General features: G+C 51.2%; 1 protein-coding gene across 7 annotated transcripts in view; it reads left to right on the top strand.

Moving 5' to 3' along the window:
- Positions 1-20,506, top strand: part of DENND2B (DENN domain containing 2B) — a 157,703-nt gene that overhangs the window by 117,709 nt on the left and 19,488 nt on the right. For all 7 annotated transcript variants that reach the window (XM_045825313.1, XM_045825310.1, XM_045825314.1 and 4 more), the window contains 6 exons: positions 2,757-4,016; positions 8,406-8,542; positions 16,149-16,300; positions 17,867-18,082; positions 18,971-19,067; positions 19,592-19,636. In XM_045825313.1, coding sequence (XP_045681269.1) covers positions 2,757-4,016; positions 8,406-8,542; positions 16,149-16,300; positions 17,867-18,082; positions 18,971-19,067; positions 19,592-19,636 — 1,907 coding nt within the window. The remainder of the gene's footprint in view (positions 1-2,756; positions 4,017-8,405; positions 8,543-16,148; positions 16,301-17,866; positions 18,083-18,970; positions 19,068-19,591; positions 19,637-20,506) is intronic.

Raw genomic sequence — 20,506 nt, 5'->3', positions numbered from 1 at the left:
TGGGGGCCTGGGTGGTTCACAGAGATGTCAGGGGCAGTGTAGTATAGTGTAAGTTCAAGTCTTGGCTTCACCGCTTACCAGGTCAGTGATCTTGAATGAGATAGTTAACCTTTCTATGCCTTCATGTTTTTTATAAAGTACATTTTATTGATTATGCTATTACCGTCATCCCATTTTTTTCTTCCCTTTATCCCCCTCTATCCCGTACCCCCCCCCTCCCACCAGCATTCCCTCACCCACCTTAGTTCTTGTCCACCAATCAGTTGTACATATAAGTTCTTTGGCTTCTCCATTTCATATACTATTCTAAACCTCCCTCTGTCTGTTCTGTACCTACCATTTATGCTTCTTATTCCCTGTACCTTTTCTCCCACTCTCCCCTCTCCTACTCCCTGCTGATAACCCTCTATATGATCTCCATTTCTGTGATTCTGTTCCTGTTCTAGTTGTTTGCTTAGTTCGTTTTTTTGTTTTTGTTTTTTAGGTTCAGTTGTTGATAGTTGTGAGTTTGTTGTCATTTTACTGTTCATATTTTTGATCGTCTTCTTTTTCTTAGGTAAGTCCCTTTAACATTTCATATAATAAGGGCTTGGCGATGATGAACTCCTTTAACTTGACCTTATCTGGGAAGCACTTTATCTGCCCTTCCATTATAAATAATAGCTTTGCTGAATAGAGTAATCTTGGATATAGGTCTTTGCCTTTCATGACTTGGAATACTTCTTTCCAGCCCCTTCTTGCCTGTAAGATCTCTTTTGAGAAATCAGTCGATTGTCTCATGGGAACTCCTTTGTAGGTAACTCTCCCTTTCTCTTGCTGCTTTCAAGATTCTCTCCTGATCTTTAATCTCGAGTAATGTAATTATGATGTGCCTTGGTGTGTTCCTCCTTGAGTGCAACTTCTTTGGGACTCTCTGAGCTTCTTGGACTTCCTGGAAGTCTATTTCCTTCATTAGATTGGGGAAGTTCTCCAATCTATTATTTTTTTCAAATAAGTTTTCAATTTCTTGCTTTCCCTCTTCTCCTTCTGGCACCCGTATGCTTTGTATGTTGGAACATTTAAAGTTTTCCCAGAGGTTCTTAAGCCTCTTCTCATTTTTTTGAAATCTTGTTTCTTCATTCTGTTCTGATTGAATGTTTATTTCTTCCTTCTGTTCCAAACCATTGATTTAAGTCCCAGTTTCCTTCCCTTCACTGTTGGTTCCCTGTACATTTCTCGTCATTTCACTTTGTATAGCCTTGGCTTCTTTCTCTATTTTGCAACCATACTCATTCATTTCTGTGAACATCCTGATTACTAGTGTTTTGAACTCTGCATCTGATAGGTTGGCTATCTCCTCATCGGTTAGTTTTTCTGGAGTTTTGATCTTTTCTTTCATTTTGGCCATATTTCTTTGTATTGGCACTCCCGTTATGTTCTAAGGTGTGCTCCTGTTATGTTGTAAGCAGCTACCCACATTGCTGTGTTGTGGCACTGTATGTGGGGGAGGGGTCAGAGAGGGAACAATGATACTTGCTTGGCTCTTAGCTGGCTTTCAGTCACTTCCCCCGCTACTCACAAGCAAATTGGGCCCTTCTCATGCTGATTCCCAGGCGGGTGTACATTCTAGGACCCTTGGGTCTCTCCAACAAGCTCTCCTGTGAGGCTGGGAGTTTCTCCCACTGCAGCCCCCCACAGATTTTTATAGCCAGAGGTTCTGAGGCTTTCACTTCCCACATTGGACCCCTGGGTTGTGCAGTCTGTCTCACTCCCCAGTTGTTCATCCTGGCTTACCCACATGTGAATGTGGGACCACTCGGTCCACCAGCTGCCACCTTGCTCAGCCCAGTCTGTTGCCTTGCCGCGCGTCCTGTCCACCCCAGTTGCTTGTCTCTGCCCCTCCTATCAGTCTGGATGAATGTTTCTTCTTTAACTACATGGTTGTCAGACTTCCATACACTTTGATTTTCTGGCAGTTCTGGTTATTTTTGGTTTTTAAATTGGTTGTTGTCCTTTTGGTTGTACGAGGAAGCAGAGTGTATCTACCTATGCCTCCATCTTGGCCGAAGTCCCTGCCTTCGTGTTTTTCATTTGTAATATGAGGGTAATAATAAATGATAATAATCCTGTAGAGTTTTTTATGAAGATTAAATGAAGTAATCTGTGTAAAAGTATTTATTAGACCTGTTCTCGATATTTGCTGAGATCTGTGTGTGCATTTGGAGCTGGGAACTGGCTGGTACTTGTTTGATGGGATGCCACCGCTGGCGGGTGGAGCCACCTGTGGAAGTGTCCTCCCTCCCTGTTCTCCTCCTCCCTGAGAGTGGGAAGGACTCTTGAGGGGCCCTCCTGATCTTTCTGAGACCTTCAGGGATCTGAATTCTGATCAAGACCCAGTCTGAGGAGCAGTATCTCTGTCCAGCAGCAGAATATCAGGGGACATAGGGGCTTGTTTAAGACATAGATCAAAGGGCTTGAGTGTGTATTGGGGGGACTGCTTCAGGAACTGTTTGCTGGAGTTGCTCTGTACCAGCTCTTGAGAACTAGCCAGTAGTGTCCTCAGGATCTCTGGGGTTGACCTGGGCACAGAGGCCTGCTGTGGATGAGGGGCCTTTTTTCCCTCGAGGACAGCTTTGAAGGTGGGTTACTTGAATAGAGTGCTTTCGAGAGCCTCCCAAGGAATTACTGAGCTCTCTGGGATTAAAATGCGGTGCCTCTGGTTGTCAGGCCACTGATTGCCGGTTTCTCTTCTTTTTCTTTCTTTTTTTTGCTCCTAGGTCTCAGTCAGTCTCTCCACCTCCAGTTCTCTCCCCACCAAGGAGTCCTATCTACCCGCTTAGTGATAGTGAAACGTCAGCCTGCAGGTACCCAAGCCGCTCCAGCTCCCGGCTGCTCCTCAAGGACTGGCACCCCCGTGAGCCTTCACCTTCACATCCTCAAGCTTCCTCCCCAGACACTTCACCACCCATTTGTCCCCTTAAGGCCACCACCTTCAGTTATTTGGACGGAAGCCCTTCAGTGTGCAAGAGAGAGGACCAGAAGGAGAATGTCCAAAAGGCAGCCCAGGATGTAGAGGGAGTAGCTGCCTGCCTCCCCCTTGCCCATAGCACTCCCTCCCTGGGGCTAGCCTCCAGCCCACGGAGCGCCTTTCAGAACCGCATTGGCACCCGTGCCCACAGCCTGGGCATCCGGGAGAAGATTTCAGCATGGGAGGGTCGCCGAGAGACTCTGCCCAGGATGAGTGTGTGTGGAGAGAAGCAGGAGGGCTCTGGGGGCGAGTGGGCGGCCAGTGAGGGCTGCCCCAGCGTGGGCTGTCCCAGCGTCGTGCCGTCCCCCTGCAGCTCAGAAAAGACCTTTGATTTCAAGGGCCTCCGGAGGATGAGCAGGACCTTCTCCGAGTGTTCCTACCCTGAGACCGAGGAGGAAGGAGAGGCACTCCCTGTCCGGGACTCTCTCTACCGGCTGGAGAAATGGCCAGGCCGGAGTGAGCCTAGTGCCTTCCTCAGGGGGCACAGCGGCAGGAAGGAGAGCTCGGCAGTGCTGAGTCGCATCCAGAAAATTGAACAGGCCCTGAAGGAACAGCCGGGCCGGGGGCTCCCCCAGCTGCCCAGCAGCTGCTACAGTGTAGACCGAGGAAGAAGGAAAACTGGGACCCTGGGCACCTTGGAGGAACTGACAGGGAGCGTGGGTGTGAGCGCTGGCAGCCGGGCAGGAGGAGTGGCTGGAGTAAGGGGGGAGGTGGGCCCACCCCTGGAGAGGGAAGGCAGTGGCTCCACTAAGCCAGGGACCCCTGGAAATAGCCCAAGTTCCCAGCTGCTGCCTTCGAAGAGCTCCCCTGATTCCGCTGTGAATCCTGTCCCCAAACCCAAGCGCACCTTTGAATATGAGGCTGACAAGAACCCTAAGAGTAAGCCAAGCAATGGTCTACCTCCTTCGCCCACACCTGCTGCTCCACCTCCCCTGCCCTCCACCCCAGCCCCACCAGTCACCCGGAGACCCAAGAAGGACATGCGTGCACACCGCAAGTCCCAGAGCAGGTAATGCGTGGTCCTCCAGTGTCTGATAGCTGGGCACAGCGGCTTTCTTTTCCACGGAGGATGCAAAGCAGATTGTAGTCACGGGTCACAGTCAGTAGTGTTTATGGCTGAAGTTCTGAAGCACCAGATAATTTGTAGGTGGGAACATGAGTTAGGTGAAAAGGAGATTGTTCTTTTGCTCTCGTAGGAGGATACTTAAACGTGAAGGAAAGGGGTGAAGTGCTTCTTCCAAATGCCATGTACTGAAGGTGCTGGCTGGGTTTGGCCTTTGGAGCAGAGTTGGCCTCTGAGCCCTGTTGGAACTTCCTCAGTCTTCTCTCAGAAGGGTAGGGCCATGTTACTTTAGGATAGGATAGACAGTCCCTAGAAGAACCATAGGATGTTAGCCTCACAACTACCTGAAGTGCCAGCATTTCGAAATTTATTTCTCTGACTGCAGCATTATCTGAATACTGCATGTTATCATTAACACAGTAGTACTGACACATTTCACAAGACTTCCTCTTTCCTGAGGGCTACCTGGCCACATAGAAAATCTGGGCCTGGACAAAGAGGGGATCCTTGGATCCTGAAGGGAGGCTGATGGGAAAAGAAGTGAAAGAACATTTCACCTACCAGTTAGCCATGTTGAAGAATGACCTGTTCTGAGACTCACATTGGTTTCCTGGTCAGTCTCAGGATTCCTGTCCCTGATTTCCCAGCCATTTCCACAGTTATAGTGGCTTGGGAGTTCAAGTTGGTCAGAGTTGATAGGCATCGTGCTCTCGGCATTGGGGTAGGCTGTGAGCCAGCCTCCTTTGGAAGGCCTGTGCTCCTACCCCTCAGCCTTTCTCCTCCAACCCAGAGTCAGATGGGCATTCAGGTTTGCTTCATTTATGGGGTTTGTCAACCTAACTCTACACATCAGGCTTCATCCAGCGTATCTTATCTCATATGTTGGGTTGGCCAAAAACTTCATGTATTTTTTTCATAAAATAAAAGACACATATTTCATTTTCACCAATAACTTTATTGATTTGGATATTTTGAGTATGTTGACTCTCACATGGTATAACATTGATTGTTTCAATTCATGTCTAAATCTGACCACTATCAACTTCAGCTGGTCGATCCAACCATGGAGCATTGTCCAGTGAGAAATCTCCTGCATGAAACTTCCGAAACCACTTTTGACACATTCGATCAGTCACAGCACCATCTCCATATACTGCACAAATGTTCTTTTGCATTTCAGTTGTATTTTTACCTTTCCTGAAATAAGAAAGCTGAAATATGCTTGAAATAATATGCCAAAAATGTTGCATATTTTTTGCATCTTCAATATTTAAATGGCTACACAAAAATTCACCAATTTTGTTAAGTTTTTTTAAATGAATGCTGACATGACAGCTGTCACAATACAGTCTAACAAAATTGTTTCAAATGAAGTTAAACACAACTAAGCACTACTAGAGCTATCTTATGGAAAAAAACAAACAAACAAACAACAAACGAACTTTTGGGCCAACCCAACAGAAACATTTCTGTCATGTGCAGAGAGGTGGACATCCCAAAGGTGCAGACCCATGAACCACAAAGCTCCTGGCTAAGGGTAACCCCCTGCTTTGGCCCACCCCACATGCTCACGCACTCTTCTAGTCTTTAACAGCCTACCCAGAGGGTTTGCTTTGTTTATATCCATTTTTATAAACACATACCTACATAGAACATGCTGTGCACAAACCTTGTAGTAGTCAAGAAGACACCAGGGCAAGTAAGACAAGGTTCTTCCATTCAAGGAGTTCACAGTCTGGTGCAGGAGATAGATGCACAAATCAGTCACAGATGCTGGGCCATGTGCCATGGTCCTTGTCAAGGTAGGACCCTGCAGAGATCTAGTGGGAGAGGCATCAAAATTGGAGTGGGGAGACAGGGAAGCCTCCTCATGCAGTTGCTGAGCTAACTTTAGAACATCAGAAAGCAGTTACTGTATTTTTCAGACTATAAGACGTATCTCCCCCCCGCCCCGCCCCCACCATTTGGGAGGAATAATGGTTGTTAATGCTGCTGTTGAGTTCTGTTTACATTTACATTGGTGAAATATTATGTTATTTATATTATTAAATATTTTACAATATTTTTTGCTTCAAAATTTTTTTTCCTAGTTTCCTCTAAAACCTAGGTGTGTCTTATGGTCTGAAAAATATGGTAGCTAGGTGAAATAAGGGGGTGGGGAGATAGGAGACGAGCCTGAAGGTTTTACACACCACACACTCCCCCACACATTACATTTATATATAATATATACACATACATACCATACATAGTGGACTCACTTCATATAAGAATTAACTTGACAAATTTAACTCTGTGCTCTTGGTGAAAAAAGAGAAATGGCTCAAAAGTACAGGCTGTTTCGTCCACCTTTCCACACAGTGATCATGCTCCCCTGAGGAGCGCGAGATGGTGAGTTTGTATCTGTTGTGCAAGGTATGATTCTTATTTTTAACATACTTTTAAATTTAAAAAAACAAGCCAAATATTTCTTCTGGTATTCAACCAAAGAAAAAGAAATCTGTTGCCCTGGCTGGGTAGCCCCGCTGGTTAGAGCATCATCCCAACATGCCGATGTTGCGAGTTCCATCCCTGGTCAGGGCACACACAGGAATCAACCAGTCAATGCGTAAATAAATAGAAAACTAATCGATGTTTCTTTTTCTCTCCCTTGTCCCCTCTCTCTCAAAAAACAAATCACTAAATTAAAAGAAGAAATCGGGGGGAGAAACTGACTCTATTAATCTTAATGAAAGACAGTTTGCTGGTCCTTGATATGGTGCTTTCCTAAGGAATTTTCAAGGGTAATTTGGCTGCACATGATTTGTGTCTTATTTGCTGACTGGAGGACTACTTGCAGAAGATGTTGACTCTGCCGTATATGTTAATGAAAGCGTGGTCTCAGACCAATGGTGGTGTGAGGGCCGGCATTTAGGAACCACTGCATTCAGCCGTTGGACATATAACTGGTGGAGAAGTCTGGGTCAGAGACAGAGATCTGGCAGTCATTGTGGTAGAAATGGCCATTAGGGTGCTGGCCATCAATATCTGGTCCCTAGAAAATGCCAAGTGAGCAGGAGTCCTACAAACAGGACTCTGAGAGATCCTGGCACTGGAAAGGCAACTGGAAAGGCGGTCCCTCACAAGGGCATGGAAAGTAATTGCCAGAGTAATTGTCAGAGGGACAGTGTCACAGAGGTGAGGGGAGGCGATGACAGCGTCGAGTGTTCAGTTGTGACAGGTGCTGCAGAGTGGTAGCCAGGCGAGCTGAGGACAAGATGTGGCCTTTAGGACGCTTTTAGTCCTTGACTTGTACCACAGGATTCTTAGCAGGAGTTGCTCATTAAACAAGAGAGAAAGGACTTCATTGGCCAAAAGGCTAATGGTGCTCAAAAGAGGAGGGAGCTGTCAGTGGGGGAGAGGAGGAATTCGGTCAGTGCCTTGCCTTCTCTCCCTCCCAGGAACCTGCTGGGGACCTGCCTTGGAGAGGGAGAAGTTGCAGCTGGGGTCAAGTCTTAGATGAGGACAGTCCCTGCCCCTGAAGGAGAGGACTAGAGAGTACTGTGGTTCAGAGTGCCTGGGGAGCTAACAAGCTGTGATTTTGAAATTCTACAGTAGATAGGAGGGTGATTAGGGGGTTGGAAAGGAGCAGGTGACCGACTGAAGGGAAGCTGGGTCTTGGAAGTAGCTTCACGCTGCAGATTGTTCTACTCGTTCCACCTCATAAGTGGTGTGGCTGGTGTTGAGGGTTCAGCCCTTCCTGTTCCAGCAGACCGCCACCACCAGCTGATTCCCTGACCCCCAAACAACCCTGGGAATCACCTGTCCAGTGCAGAGCCCTCACTGCCTGCTCAGGGCAGGAGCCCTTGCTGGGATGCAGATACAATGTGAGACTCCGAAGGCAGATGCTTCTCAAGGAGGATTTTCTCCAGGCTTGGAGGCCTAAGTCAAAAGCTCAGACCCCGCAGTCAGACACCCTGGGCGAGTCCTGCCTCTGTGTCTCCATCTCCCTGAGCTCTTGTTTCCTTGTTGGTAAAATGGCACAGTGCCCAGTAGCAGCACTGTGAAGACTAACCCAGTAAGTCAAGTGAAGCACTTGACTTAGCCTCTGACGCAGAGCACCCTTCTCACCTGTGGTCGTTTGTTGTTGGTATGATTTTTAGTCACCCAGGCTGGGGCCTTTCAGACCTTCTGGTTCTTCATTTGGGCGGTAAGTTTGTATCCATCTTGGTGTTTCTTTGCTCAGGAGCTGGTCTTGTGAGGAGGACTTCTGGACTTTGCTTGTGCCCGTGGCTGTTCCCCAAAACAGCAGGAATCTAGTTCAGCTGGAATGACTTGTGTTCTTGTTATCCACAGAAAATCCTTTGAGTTTGAGGATGCATCCAGTCTCCAGTCCCTGTACCCCTCTTCTCCCACTGAGAATGGTACTGAGAGCCAACCCAAGTTTGGATCCAAAAGCACTTTAGAAGAGAATGCCTATGAAGACATTGTGGGTAAGCAGTGGCCAGAGTGGTGGCAGGGTGACCTCTGGGGGCTGCTGCAGAGCAGGAATAGGAGGGGGACACTCCCAAGCTCCACCGCATTCACCATGGGCAGCCAGGGCCTGGCTACCCGAACTTCTCAAGGAAATGGTCATCAGAGGAAGTAGCTTAGCAAAGGCTGAATAGTTGAGAGATTAAATCCTGGTTTTGAATGAACTGAAACCCAAAGGACTTCTGGGACCACTAAAGGGGGAAACCACATTATCCCCTTCTTTTATTTTCAGAAGCCTGTAGCGTCCAGCAGGTGCCCTTGCTGATCTGTGTGTCCTTAGGCAAATCCCTTAACTTTTCTGAAGCTTCTGTTTTCTCAAATGATGACAATGTCATAACAACAAATAAAAGCAATAATACTTCATAGGACTATTATTAGGATTAAAGGATATTAAATATATATATCAAAGTGCCCAGCACAGTGCCTGGTTTCTTAGTGTGAAAGCATCTGAGATTTTACTCTGCATGCAGGCTGACAAGGCCAGCCAACCCCAGAGTCACAGATGCGGGCAGGAGACGCAAGACGCCTGGAGCACAGACAAAGGGCTTATTCCTCCTGGCATAGCAGGCAGCCTGAGCCTCGTGTTGGCATGGGCTCCCCTCGCTCCCGAGTCCCGAGGGCAGTGTAGGGAGGTCAAGGTAGAGGCTGCGCTCAAGGCTGAGGAAGAAACCCCAGTGTTGTCAGGGGTCCATGAGCAAACCTGCCCATAAGGAGACATTATCCTTGTTACTCTGGTCAGGAATAAAATCTGCCTCTGTCTGGAGGGAGCTACTGTTCCTGCTTCCCAAGGCCGTTTGCTCTATAAACACCTCTGAGAAGACAATTGGGAACCGTTAATTCCTCTTGCTCAGAAGGTCAGAAATGTGAGACAACACAGCGAGTTGCCCTCCAATGACTGGGAGGACTGGGTGTTGACAAACTTTCATCTGAGAGTCAATAAAACCCCAATAGTCTAGGCTGGGTGGGCTTATTTCCAGCTTTCACTTTAATTCTGGCCTCATTCTCTTTAGTGGGGGCTTTAATTCTGCCCAAGTAAAGGCCGTGCCCCCTTGTAGGTGGCAGAAGAGAAGGGGTGTGCTGGCCCACTTCCCACTCTCTCATCCCTCTCTCGTCTCTGTCTACCTCGGGTCTGGAGGCTGGAGAACGTATCTTAGCACAATTAGAGAGAAATGGCCCTAGTGGAGACCCCTTTAGATTCTCATAAGACTGGAATCTTAGGAAAAGAGAAGCATTTATCCCCTCATCTGATCTGAGCCGTCAGGTTCATTGTTTCCCTCTTAGAACTTGCTGGGCCAGCGTTCCTGGGGTGCCAGCAGCAGTGCTCGGGTCCACACAGGCTCTGCTTTCCCAGGAACGAAGTGATTATTAACATGTAGCCGTCCAAAATTAAGTCATACCAGGAAGGCTGTGGGAGTGAAATCCCTCAAACAGCAAAAGGGCTTGGAGGAGGGCCTCTTCCCTTACCACTGGGGAAAAAGCTTTCTACGCACGGGTCACCCAGCATCGAAGTCAAGAGCTGTGGGGATCAGGGCACGGCCCCATCTCCCTCCCCACCCCCACCCCTACCCCCACCCCCAGCTGCAGGGTGAATTCCTGTTTCCTCTGGTTGGGAAGGAGTTGTAATGTCATTGCTGCCCACAGCCCTTGTGGCTGCTGCCCTGGGCAGAGGAGGCACTGCCTACACCGTGGTGTTCACCGTTCTCTCTTCTCTGAGATGCTTTGCAGCCCATCTGGGCTGCCCAGGGATTTCAGGTGGGAGGATGTTCTTGTCTCAGCTGAACTGAAGTGAGAGAAAGGGATGTTTTAACCATTGGAACTGTCCTGAGTTCCACAATTCTAGGACTCTGTTTGGGCTTGTTTGGGGGCATTGTCTCTGTGTGTGTGTGTGTGTGTGTGTGTGTGTGTGTGTCTGAAAATTTTGGAGCCACTTTCCTGAGCAACAGAACTCTTCTCTGGGCCTTCTAGGTCAGGTTAGAGAGAACAGGAAGGGGGAGGCAGGTAGAGGGGACTTCTGAAGCCACTTCAGAATGTGGCATGAGGAGACAAGCAAATGTAAGAGCTCTTTGGATACTTCTCAGGTGGGTGATTTAGAATCAGGCATAAGGGCTGGCGTGGGTGACACTGGAGTTGGGGTGTGTTCCTCAGCTGCTCACTGGCTTCTGATCTTTGGCGCCTGTGTAGAGAACTGGGGGGAGAGGAGTGGGGGAAGTGGCATAGGAGGGAGGGCTGGGGAGTGACCCAGGCACCTGGGCTTTGCTTCTGCCTCGTGGGGTAAGGGGTGGGTTTCAGTGTCTGTAGGTAGTTCAGTGCCCTGGGCACATTGTCCTCCTTTGTATCTCCCACAGCAGCCCAGTGTGAGTTTCTAGACCTGACCAGGGAGGCTAGAGGGAAAACAGCTCTTTCTCTTAGATTCTGGTTGATTTATCCCTGTCTTCAGAGATGGAGACAGGCCCCAAGAATTTGGACCCTCCTCCAGAGGCTTTGCAGGGGGCCTTGTTTCTGAATTCAGAATGTCAGTTTCACTTTTGCCTCAGTCGGGTGTCTCTGACTTCCCGAGAGCCTGTCTCTGTTCTCCACCCAGCCTGTGCTCTGTGAAGTTACTGTTGATTCTGGTTCTGTCCGTGCTGCCTCACTTGCAGAGGGACAGGTGAAGCTCTCTTGGGGTGTGTGATAATGGGGCAGGGAGGGGAGAGCACACACACTACATCTCCATCTTGGGGACCAGCCGACTGGGTTGGAGGTCCGGGGCTGTTAGAGATTGAGGGCTGTTGGCCTGGAGACTATCCTGTCTTCTCTGTGAGCAGTGGACTTGAACAAGGGGCTTTGGGAGTTTGCTGTCCTCTCATCCACACCAGGCAGGGCGCCTGGGGAACTGGAGTGGGATTCTCCAAAACAGGCTGGAGTTTCTCCTGCTAACTTGCAATAGAGGGGTTCAAAATAAAGTGACTGCCTTGCTGCTTCCTGGGGCTGTTAATTCTTACCTGTCCAACTTGACATCTACCCCGGAAGATGCTATTTGACAAAGCCTTATAATTGCTTGCATTCTGAGCCTGACACTTAAAAATGCACCCAAGGAAGCAGCTTGTTAGGGAGCTATGTGGAGTGGCCTCGGCGCCTGACCAGGGAGCCTGGGCTGCATTCCTGCAGAGATTCCCACTCCTGTCAGCTAGCCGGCAATGAGGGAGAGTTTCCAGGAACTTGAGTGGGATGGGAGCTGGGGACAGGCCAGTCAGCCTGGCTGCAGAGCTTTTTGAGCCTCTGCTCTTTCTCTTTGCCCTCTTCTCATTTGTCCCCAGGCTGGGAAGCAGTAAGGAAAGGAACAGAGGGCACCTAACAGAGTGGAGGCTGCAGCCCAGCGGCACAGCCCCAGGAACAGTGCCCTGGCAGTTGGGAAGTGGTGTCCAAGCTTGGAGGGTGGGTAACAACCGGCCCCTTACAGCTCCCATCTGACGTGCTGTGTGTTGTAAGGGGAGCCGGGCCCTTACCCTGACCCTCCCTCCAGTGTGTGGTGTGAGAGGGGGTGGAGGGGCGGAGAAGCTGTGGTCAGGAAGAAACAGCTGGTTGGGATGGAGAGGGATGGGGAGGGAAACATAGACCCAGTGCCCTAGTCATGGGTGTGGTCCAGGAAGCTTAGGATTCTGTTTGGAGAAATTCTCAGTGCCTGTGCACATATATGCACACACACGCATGTGTGCGCACCCCTTCCCTAACTGGTTCTTCCAGTTGGGTGTGTGTTGGGAGGGAGGGTGTTGGCACCCAAGGAGCAATGGGAAAGAGTGGGGGCAGGGCCTGGTGGGGCTGGGTTCTTCCTTCCAGAGCATCACTGTGATAAGTTTGGACTCTGGCAATTCCCTTTAAAAGAGCACAAAGCAAAAATTCTTGGCGATGTCCTTGTCCCTTATCTCATCAGCAAAGCTGGGAGGGTTGAGACCTCTGGCTTCCCCAGCTGGGCTTCATGCGAGGAGATGGGGTTGCTCAGGGCCAGGCCTCCAGGGAAGGGGCCTACCTTCTCTCCCTCCCCCAGGGCAGAGGGGGGCTGCAGGCCGCGTGTTGGGGAAGTTGTGTGGGAAGGAATGCAGGTGAAAGTCCTGTAGTCTGCCTGGCTTTCTGTCTCCTATCCCTGTCCCTCCTGCCTCTCCACCATGTTTCTCCACTCAACTGTAGCTTTTCCAGCCATGGTGTATCTCTGCTGCTCGGGAAGTTCTGAGCCTTATTCTCCAGACCTCCTCCTCGCCCAGCTCTGAGCTTTGCTTTGCTATTAACTTGTTCTCAGCAGGTTCAGTTTAGTGGTTCTAAGGTTCAGGGCCTGCGTGGTCTCTGCACATCCCCATCCCGTGGCACCCTTATTCCCCGGAGAGATGACGGGGAGTATCTCTGTGAGACGGCTCGGAAGGGGGAGTCGGGGCAGTCTAGGAAGTGGAGAGCAGCAGGTGAACCAGGGCGGTGAAGGGCCCAAGGGAAGCCTGGGAGGCAGGGTTTGGGATGGGGCCAGCGGTCATTTCCTGGAGAGAAGATCAGTGGCCTGCTTGTATCAGACAGGATGTTCAGCGTTGCCAGAGATGAGGCTGATATGCAGGCTAGGCAGACAAGAGGCACAGGCATGTGAAGCTTTCCCAAAATTCAGTTTCAAGAGGCAGGACTAGTGTGGAGCACCTGGTTTCCCCACTGTTTTCTCCCAGGTTGTCACTGATGTGCAGCAACATCGTACCTCTCTTACTTCCTTGGGCCTCAGTCACCTACATCTGTATTTTTAGGCTTGGATTTTATATCGATGTTCAGGGCTCTGATTCTGGGGAAAGAAAGAAGGGAGAGAAGGAGGGAGGGAGGGAGGGAGGAGAAGGGAAGTTTGGAGGAAAGAGGGTTGAACTTGGGACACTGCCCTGGCACTCTGCAGCTGTTAGGGAATTCAGAAACATCTATCTGAGGCAGTGGTTCTTCTTTTTGAAAAAGTACTCTTCAATTATAGTTGATATGCAATATCATATTAGCTTCAGGTGTATGACATAGTGATTAGACATTTATAAACCTTATGAAGCACTCACCCCAATAGGTCAAGTCCTCATCTGACACCATACACAGTTATTACAATGTTATTGAATAAATTCCCTATTAAAGCAGTGGTTCTTAATGGGGGGAGGGAATTTCCCCTCCCTCCCTCCCTCCCTCCCTTCCCTTTTTCCTTCTATCAACTGTCTACCCATCTGCTCAGAGGACATTTTTGGTTCTTACAAATGAAGGGATGCTACTTTCCTCTAGTGCAGCAGTCACCAACCTCTTTGGCACCAGGGACTGGTTCCGTGGGAGACAGTTTTTGCACAGACTGGGGTTGGGGGTCGGTGGACAGGAGGCGGAGCTCAGGCGGTAATTCCAGTGCCGGTTTGCTTGCTCACCTCCTGCTGTGCAGCCCAGTTCCTAACAGGCCCAGGGGTTGGGACTCTACTGGATTGAGGCCAGGGTTGCTGTTAAACATCCCACAGATGTACAGAATGGTCCGCCACAGCAAGAATTATGCAGCCCCAAATGTCAGTAGTTTGGAGAAACTCTGATCTGAAGGGGTTGAGACAAAGCCATGCTGTAGGTGGGGGGCAACAAGAGGTACTCTAGAGGATCACCTGGCCCCAGGCAGTTGGGAGTTGATAAGCTGGGAATAAGTGTTCTTCCTACCCCACTGGAACAGTGATCGTCTAACCCTTTGTCCCCTCGCTTTACTGCTGCAGGGAGTGTGCAGGAGAGGGACCGAGAAGCAGAGGTGACCCTGACCCCTCCTAGGTGTCTGCAGTGGGGTGGGCTGGAGACAGCGTGCAGGGGATGCCAGGTTGAACGTGTGGCTCCCAGAGGCAGCGTTGCTGGGCCAGCTCTGCTTAGTCAGGGCTCTGGAATGGAGACAAGTCATTTTCATACCATGACTGGGTTACAGGAAAACGGCTGCTCAGTTGGTGGGGACTCTGCTGGTGTTGGGAGTCACTTAATCCAGCCCAAATCCTTCCTTGTGCCATCTCTGACTCACATTTACAGGGTTTGTCTTTCTCCCATGGCAGTCTGATTAGCTCTGGCTGAAGTCTGTCATTCAATGCCTCCCCTCATCTCTTCCCCCCAAACTTCTGTAAAGGCATTTCCTAAATTCATTGTGGTTTTTCTGGATAGTAATAAGTGGCTACCACAATTAGCAGGGATCTTGGCTTTGGAAACTGAGAAGTCTATGAGTGTATGGGATTGGTTTTTCTCCCGAGTCCTGCACTAAGAAAGCCTACGTTCCCAGTGGCCTTTGTGTCTAGTCCTGTAGCTAGACTTCTGCCCTCTGCCTTCTGCCCGATAAGTGGCCTTTGAACTCCCCTGGGGTGTGAGGCATGCCCAGGCATCCGTGGGGCTCCCTGGTCACCCGGGCTCAATCCTGCTGCTTCACAAGGAGCTGGAATGAGCCCTGCTCTCACCACATGTGCTGCCCCCAGCAGCACCTTATGCTGGTTGCTGGTAGCTAGGTCCCAAGTGCCCCAGGGTGGTGGTGATATGGAGGGAAGGGTATGGAGAGACAAGGGAAGGGGGAGCAGAGGACTGCGTTCACTCACAGTCCCCGTGGACCTTTTCCGCACCATGGTTCTGGCAGGACTGAGGCAGGACTGACTTGGATTGTAATGTTACTGGATTTTACAAAAGTCCAGGCATGTGTTGGGGGAATGGGGCAGAAGGGTATTGTTTATGGGAAGGGGTTGCTCTTCAAGGACTGTGCATGACTGTCTGAGAATCCCTGGCCCTGCCACTAGTCCCTGCTCCTAGGGATTTGAGAACTGTCCCCCACCCCCACCGCTTTCAAGCCTTTCACACCTGCCCCTGTGTCAGGAGGAGAGTTAGTTCTAACAGGGGACTGTTCTCTTCTCCGCTGAGCTCAGTGGTGGGGGAAATAGAGTGGCGAAGTGGAAGAGCAGTTCACTGAACAAATAATTCCTGAGTGCTCACTTCTTGCCAGTCTCTGTGCTCGTGCTGGGTTCCCTCCATGGGCCAGACGGAAGAACTGCTCTAAAGGCGTCATTGAGCAGAGCAACGCCGGGAAAGCCCTGCGCCCTAGAGCGGGTCCTCAGGGAACCGTCAGTAACTGGACAACCTCGTGACCTCTGACAGCCCGTCCTACCTTGAACTATGTTTCTCTGGGGCTTTTGCTGCAGAGGGACCGGAGCCAAGGAAAGACGCCTGGTGTTGGCTTTGTCCTCTGGCTGGGCACTGGCAGGGGTGGCTGAGCCAGTGTTGTGCAATTTCTGAATTTGTAAAGCAGAGGCCAGACCAGACTGAGCTGACTGGGGGTGGGGGTTCAGCTCCTGGACTTGGAGCCAGGATCTGTCTGTAGCCTCCCACTGCCGACGGGCAGCTGCGTGACTCATGAGCTGAAGGGCCAGGCAGAAGCCATTCTCTTTGGTTCACAGGAATTCTGCTTGTTTATTTGTGTGTGTGTGTGTGTGTGTGTGTGTGAGAGAGAGAGAGAGAGAGAGAGAGAGAGAGAGAGAGAGGGAGAGCGCGCGCGCATGTGTTTCCTTCTTCCCCTCTCCCCCTGCTTTAACCATCCCTCCTCTGCAGGAGATCTGCCCAAGGAGAATCCATATGAGGATGTGGACTTAAAGAGCCGAAGAGCAGGACGCAAATCCCAACAACTGTCAGAGAACTCCTTGGATTCTTTGCACAGGATGTGGAGTCCTCAGGACAGGAAGTACAACAACCCACCCACTCAGGTGAGGCAGCCGGACTCGGGCCTGTGGATCAGCGTGAGTGCTGTAGTTGGGGGCCTGTCCTCCCAAGGCTTGGGCTGGCCCCCACTCAGGCTTCTCCCTGCACTAGCGCCTGGCAAAGGAGGTGACCTCAGGAAAGAGCTCTGCACTCAGGCACTTGTGGCATGTTGAAGCCCTTGGGGACAACTGAGACATGGTCTTAGGGGCATCCTGTCCAGCTGCCTTCCTTTTACAATGAGAGCGCTGAGCTGCCAGACTAAGTCAAGAGGCCGTGTTTTCTGCTGTCTTATCATCATTGCTGCCCCCTTCCGTGGGAAACAGGAAGACAGGACCCTGTTGCAATGTTGGTATTCTGCAGTGCCTGCAGGAGCAGTCTCAGTACAGGCACTTGGTGGCCAGGCTTTGGCCCAGGGACCAGGTTTGAGAGCTAGCCAGGTGTCCACAAGACCTGGAGCCACTCCTGTTGGAGGGAAGAAGCATGAATCTCCAAAGGGGTGGACTGCCAGAAGGCAGGATGAGAAGAAAGGCGAAGAGTCAAAGGAGGCTCTAGACTTCTGCTCTTCCTGGCCTTTTCCAGGGTGGTAAACCAGGAGGCGGGAGAATTAAGATGCTTTCTTGGACCTACCCAGGCAGCTCTAATTTTCTGTGCAAATGGAGGGACCTGGATGTTTGTAACATTTGCTAGAGAATATAAAAATTATTTCTTCTGGCCTTGGAATGATAGGATTATTTTTATAAAAGATTTACCTTCCTAATGTGCTCTGTCCAGTCTTCCATTGAATACGTATTGCTAGGCTGGTTGGGTGGGAAGAGGAAACTGAGGGACAGAGAGGAAGGAGGACTTGGTGAAGAGTGGTGAGGGGCAGTGCCAGATCCAGACAATGGGTATGAGGCCCGCCAAGCTTATGGGGAGCGCTGGCTTGCTAGCAGTGAGCAGGACCCGCTGAGAGTGAGGTGTCCTGCACTGGAGGGTGGCTGCCTAGACGGAGGGAGCAGAAAGTAGGACAGGGCTGGGGAAGGGGGCAGCCCAGGGCCAGGTGGGTGAGAGAGCCAGCTGGCTATGGGGCCTGCCTTGCTGGGCGTTGGTGGTCAGAGCCCAGAGCACTTGTGTTCCCCTTGGAATATGAGAACAGGGCCCAGTTGGCATGTAGAGTGCGGCCTCTGCTTGAGAAGCCTTTCAGGACTGGATCAGGTGCTGAGGCGGGAAGACTGGCTACAGTACGAGCAAAGTCTAAGCCTTGTCCCAAAGCTCAGGAGGAGCCCCCAGTATCCACTTTTGGCCTTCTCTTTACACTCCAATGACAGCCCAGTTTTCTTAGCCTCTGCTTTCTTTATTCTGGCAGAAGTAGTTAAGCTTCCTTTGTGGAAGCAAGTATCTAATCTCACCCTGAGCTGCTGATTAGCAGCTAAGGTCTTGAAAGAGGAAACCCCAGTGGATGAAAATTCCAGGGTGGGATCCAGGGAGCCAGTGATGCCAGCTCATGGCTGCTAAGTCCAGGCCCCAGCAGACCAGTGCCGCCCAAGGCTTCTGTGGTGAGTCCCTCTTCCGTGTTCTGTCCCCACTGTCAGCTCTCCCTGAAACAAGGCAGCCAGTCCCTGCGCAGTGGGAACTGGTCGGAAAGGAAGAGCCACCGGCTGCCACGATTACCCAAGAGGCACAGCCATGACGACATGCTGCTGCTGGCTCAGCTGAGCCTGCCATCTTCACCCTCCAGCCTCAACGAGGACAGCCTGAGCACCACGAGCGAGCTGCTGTCCAGCCGCCGGGCCCGCCGCATCCCCAAGGTAGCCTCCCCAGACAGGGCAGGGTGGGCAGGCAGGTAGGCAGGCGGCCTTCTCTCCTTTCTGTCCCTCCCCTAATCTGGGGATGCTTCCTCAGTTCTCCTGGAGGATATGCTGGGCCCAGCAGCCTTTCTATTTCAGCTGGTTAACTCACGCTTCTTACCAGTAAAGATGCACTAGGGACTAATGGTGGGCAGATGTTAGGGGACAGATAGGCCAGCCTCTTCCCACAGGGAGCACTCTGTGCCTCTGGATGGGTGGAAGCCAGTCCTTAGGAGGCTCCCCATTAGTGCACGTGGGGGTGTGCATTTTGAAGTTTCTGCACAGGCAGACATTTCCAGGCTCAAATATGGGTCTTCCTTTCTGTGACTCTCAGAATCAGAGTTTTCGGCAATGATTTGCACACACAGGGCCCTCAGCCCAGAGCAGCAGGATTTAGCTCGATGGTATTTTTAGCCTGCAAACAATGCTTGAGTATATTGGGAATTTAGCTCCTTCCTGTCAGGGCTCCAGGTTATAGCCCAGAGGGGAAAGGCTGGAATCCTTGTTCCTGTTATTGCATCTGAGGAGCTCTTTGTCTCCATTGGTTCAGTGACTCTGGGGGCCCAGGAGTGCCCATCCTGTCCAGTTTGATCACAGTTCCTTCCTCTGGGGAGCTAAGTTTAATGTCCTTGTCTTGGGGCAGGAGTCCCCTTAGGGGACTAGGTAGATGGAGAGCTACCAGACCATCTGCACTCAGGGTCAGTGCAGCAGGGAGACCAATATCGGGCCTGGGGCAAGGGTGCAGAAAGCTTGCACCAGTGAGGGAACGAGTAGGCTACTAATCAGCCCTCTCAGAAGTAGGGGCAGCTGGTGCTAGGGTTCTCTCACCCTCCTTGCTTTCTCACCCAGCTTGTCCAAAGAATTAACTCCATCTACAATGCCAAGAGAGGAAAGAAGAGGTTAAAAAAGCTGTCTATGTCCAGCGTTGAGACAGCATCACTGAGAGGTAGGCCTTGATACCTGAACTGGCTCAGCTGTGTCTGGGGCCCTTGGGCATTAGGAACAGGGAGATGCATGGACTAGCCTCAGTTTACCCTTCTGTGGGCCAATCGTAGGAATCCTCCTGCCTCCTAGGAAGGCAGAGCCCTGCCAAGAAGTGGTCACACAAAAGAAATGGGCCAAAGAGGGAAGAAAGTTCTGGGTGGGTTGGTTCAGGCTTCAGCTTGTGAGGCCCTGAGTAGAGAGGTGGTGAGAATCTGCTTCTGGCAGAAGGAAAGTTCGGACTCACTCGGGTCCTCAGCTCCCCGCAGATCAGGATTGGATGGGAGGGGTTTGTATTTAGATGAGCGTCTACAGTTTGAGCTCTGAGGGACCCTGGCCCCAGGCCACTCAATGCCTGGCCACAGGCCCCCTGGAGCCCAGACTAGGTCCAGATTCATCCCTCCCGAGCAGAGTTGGGGGCAGGCACAGGCAGCATTTGCTGTGGGACAGTGGTTCAGCAAGCATGCATTCCTGTTCTTTCTTTTCCAGATGAGAACAGTGAGAGCGAGAGTGACTCTGACGACAGGTTCAAAGGTGAGGCTCAGCTCCCCCTGAGCATGGAACCCCTTCCCAGCCGTGGCTGCAGGGAGTAAGACTTCCCTCCCTTCACATGTGTTGTGCCCATGTCCCTGGCCTGGCTTGGAGAGGCACCAGGCAGGTGGGAGACCAGGCCAGCAGAGCGAAGGGCTACAAGGGAGTCTGTTCCTATAGTCACATGAGCTCAGCCTTTTGAGGTTACCTCTAGATGTCTCCTTTTGCCCAAAGTTCAGGCTGGTGGCCTTGCTCCTACTCACCCAAGCCACTGCCCGTGAGCACTGGGTATGAGATTTGCCTGGTCATAGACGAGTTCAGAAGAGTACAGGCACCTCTGCGGGGTCATAAGGAATGTGCTGCAGTCTGAGGAAACTGGTCCTCGGAGGCCCTGTGGCCACTCACCTCCCCTTTCCCTAGAGAGGGAGACTGCCACCTCCTTGAAAAGGTCCTGGGAGCTTCACATTCCGGGGGTGGGGGGGGAGGGGCTGGACAAATCTCTGTTCTTCCTCTCTGGGAAACCCTGCCTAGGTCTTCCTGGGGGATTGAAGTGGGTGGAGCTAGTTCCCTCCTTCTCTCTGCACTGGCCCCAGGCAAGTGGGCAAGTGAACTTTGGGCCTGGGGACAGGGACAAAAGGTTCAAGTGCAAGGACTGGTAGAGGCCCAAGGATGAAACCTTGTGCATGTTGCTTTCTTCTAGTTTTGTTGGCACTGAGGCAGGGGTGGGTTGGCGCCAGGGATGCATCCCTGGGCTTGCCTGGCTGTGGCAGTCCTATTGGCCCAGTTCAGCCTCCAGAGGCCCCAGCAGTCCCGGACCAGGGGCTCTGTGTTGGGCAGACACCTTGCTCCTGCCGCCCCTCCCTGAAACCTAGC

The sequence above is a fragment of the Phyllostomus hastatus genome, unplaced genomic scaffold (assembly GCF_019186645.2).
Source record: "Phyllostomus hastatus isolate PE091 unplaced genomic scaffold, TTU_PhHast_1.1 phas_scaffold_585, whole genome shotgun sequence".
Taxonomy (NCBI): Eukaryota; Metazoa; Chordata; class Mammalia; order Chiroptera; family Phyllostomidae; genus Phyllostomus; species Phyllostomus hastatus.
This window is presented reverse-complemented; position numbering and strand designations above follow the sequence as displayed.